General features: G+C 59.4%; 2 protein-coding genes across 2 annotated transcripts in view; one reads left to right on the top strand and one right to left on the bottom strand.

The window, feature by feature from the left end:
• Nucleotides 1–31: 31 nt before the first annotated feature.
• GUITHDRAFT_99701 (hypothetical protein) lies at nucleotides 32–848 on the bottom strand (the record flags this gene model as incomplete). The annotated part of the gene is made up of 3 exons (XM_005841987.1): nucleotides 32–556; nucleotides 607–668; nucleotides 761–848. The coding sequence occupies 3 exons, from the start codon at nucleotides 846–848 to the stop codon at nucleotides 32–34; spliced, it is 675 nt and encodes a 224-aa protein (XP_005842044.1).
• Nucleotides 849–1171: 323 nt separating this feature from the next.
• Nucleotides 1172–1588, top strand: part of GUITHDRAFT_99700 (hypothetical protein) — a gene marked incomplete at both ends in the record, with an annotated part of 709 nt that continues 292 nt past the window's right edge. The window contains one exon of the mRNA XM_005841986.1: nucleotides 1172–1524. Coding sequence (XP_005842043.1) covers nucleotides 1172–1524 — 353 coding nt within the window. The remainder of the gene's footprint in view (nucleotides 1525–1588) is intronic.

Raw genomic sequence — 1588 nt, 5'->3', positions numbered from 1 at the left:
CAGAAGGAGTTTGCTGCAGGGCAGGAGGGCGTCAGGCGTCCTCAGCTCCTGACAGAAGACTACAGACCAGCCTCTGCCTCCTCCTCTCCGCCACCCACATCGCTCGCGCCTTGCCGATCGTCTCCCCCCCAGTGTCGTGTCGGTACCTGCACGCTGCCCCCTTCAAGCACTGTCCTGTGTTGATCCACGCCTTGCAGAGAGGAGCATCTTGATCAACGCTCATCTCCTCCTGCATGCTCGGACCAGATACGAGTGCTGCTGTCCTGTCTTGGAAGCAGCCCCTCTTCTCCGTCTCCCACTTCTCCTCTATCGCAAAGTCCCTGCAAAAGACCTCGAACTGACATGCGACGGCATCGACCCCCGGCTCTTGCACCTTCCCCGTCACTCGTATGCGATCGCCTGGCCGCACGTTCGCTCTGAACTCCTCGAAGACCTCGCTGGACGATGTCTCCACAGACATCACCAGCAACACCAGCCCTCCCTCGCCCTCTCCCTCGATCTTCATGTACACCAACAGCAAGTTTCGACGCATCTTCCTCCTGCGGAGAACCTGCCCCTAGCAAGCATGTCAGCTCTGCTCTCCCCTTCCTCCCCTCCTCATCTCACTGTTATCCACTCGCTCTCCTCCTCCTCCTCCTCAGAGCGTTTCTCTCCCCCACTGCTGATTCCTGCCAGCAAGTATCATCCGGATCAGAAGGACAAAGCAGGAGCATGGCAGGGGAAAAGGGCAAGAGAAGGGAGGAGACGACAAGGACCGCACCTGGAGCTCCATCCTCGCCTTCGCATGTCGCCTCCTGCGCGCATGCCCCACTCTGCACATGCGGCCCCATGGTCCCCGCATGTGCCATTGCAGCCGTGCAGGTCAGCTAGCAAGTTGAAATCCATGGCCAATGGTTGATACATGCTCTGATCCTTTCGCGCGCCCTCCTCTCCCTCGTTAGATAGTCTCTCCTCCTCCTCCTCCTCCTCCTCCTCCTCCTCCTCCTCCTCCTCTTCCTCTGCTCTGCTCTGCTCTGCACTCTACTCCTCCCCTGCCCTGTCCCGCGCTCATGTGCATCAGTAGCCTGCTTTCTAATCTCCTCCGATGCAGGCAGCGAAGAGTTTTCCTGCGCTTGTTGGGACACGTGGCATGGCGGCGATCTGGTAGACAGCTGAGGGCGGCAACGGAGAGATGCAGGCAAGCGCGGAGGAGGAGGAGCAGCTGAGCTGCCTGAGAAGTTGGATCGCGTCAGTGATAGGGGATGTATGCCCCTCGGACTTGCGAGCAGCCTTCCGTGACTCTCAGTGTTTGGTTGCACTGGTGGATGCCCTGGACGCGAGCAAGGTGCTTGCTCCCGAACTTTCTCCGCGCACTGAAGAGGACGCGCTCCTCAACTTCGCCACCATCATCGACTTCTTGAACAGGAGAGGGTTCCGGCTCGCCACCAACGCGCAGGGCCTGATGATGTCCCGAGACGTCAAGGGCGTGCTGCAAGTGCTGTGGGCTATGGCGGAGTTCTTTGTTTGCATCCCGCAGTTCTCAAGGTACAGCCAAGGAAAATGGAGGGAAGGAGCGAAGCGATGGGTCGACGCTATCGTCAAGAGGGGA

The sequence above is a fragment of the Guillardia theta genome (genome assembly GCF_000315625.1).
Source record: "Guillardia theta CCMP2712 unplaced genomic scaffold GUITHscaffold_2, whole genome shotgun sequence".
Classification (NCBI taxonomy): Eukaryota; class Cryptophyceae; order Pyrenomonadales; family Geminigeraceae; genus Guillardia; species Guillardia theta.
Note: the sequence above shows the minus strand (reverse complement) of the source record. Positions and strands in the feature narration are given on the sequence as shown.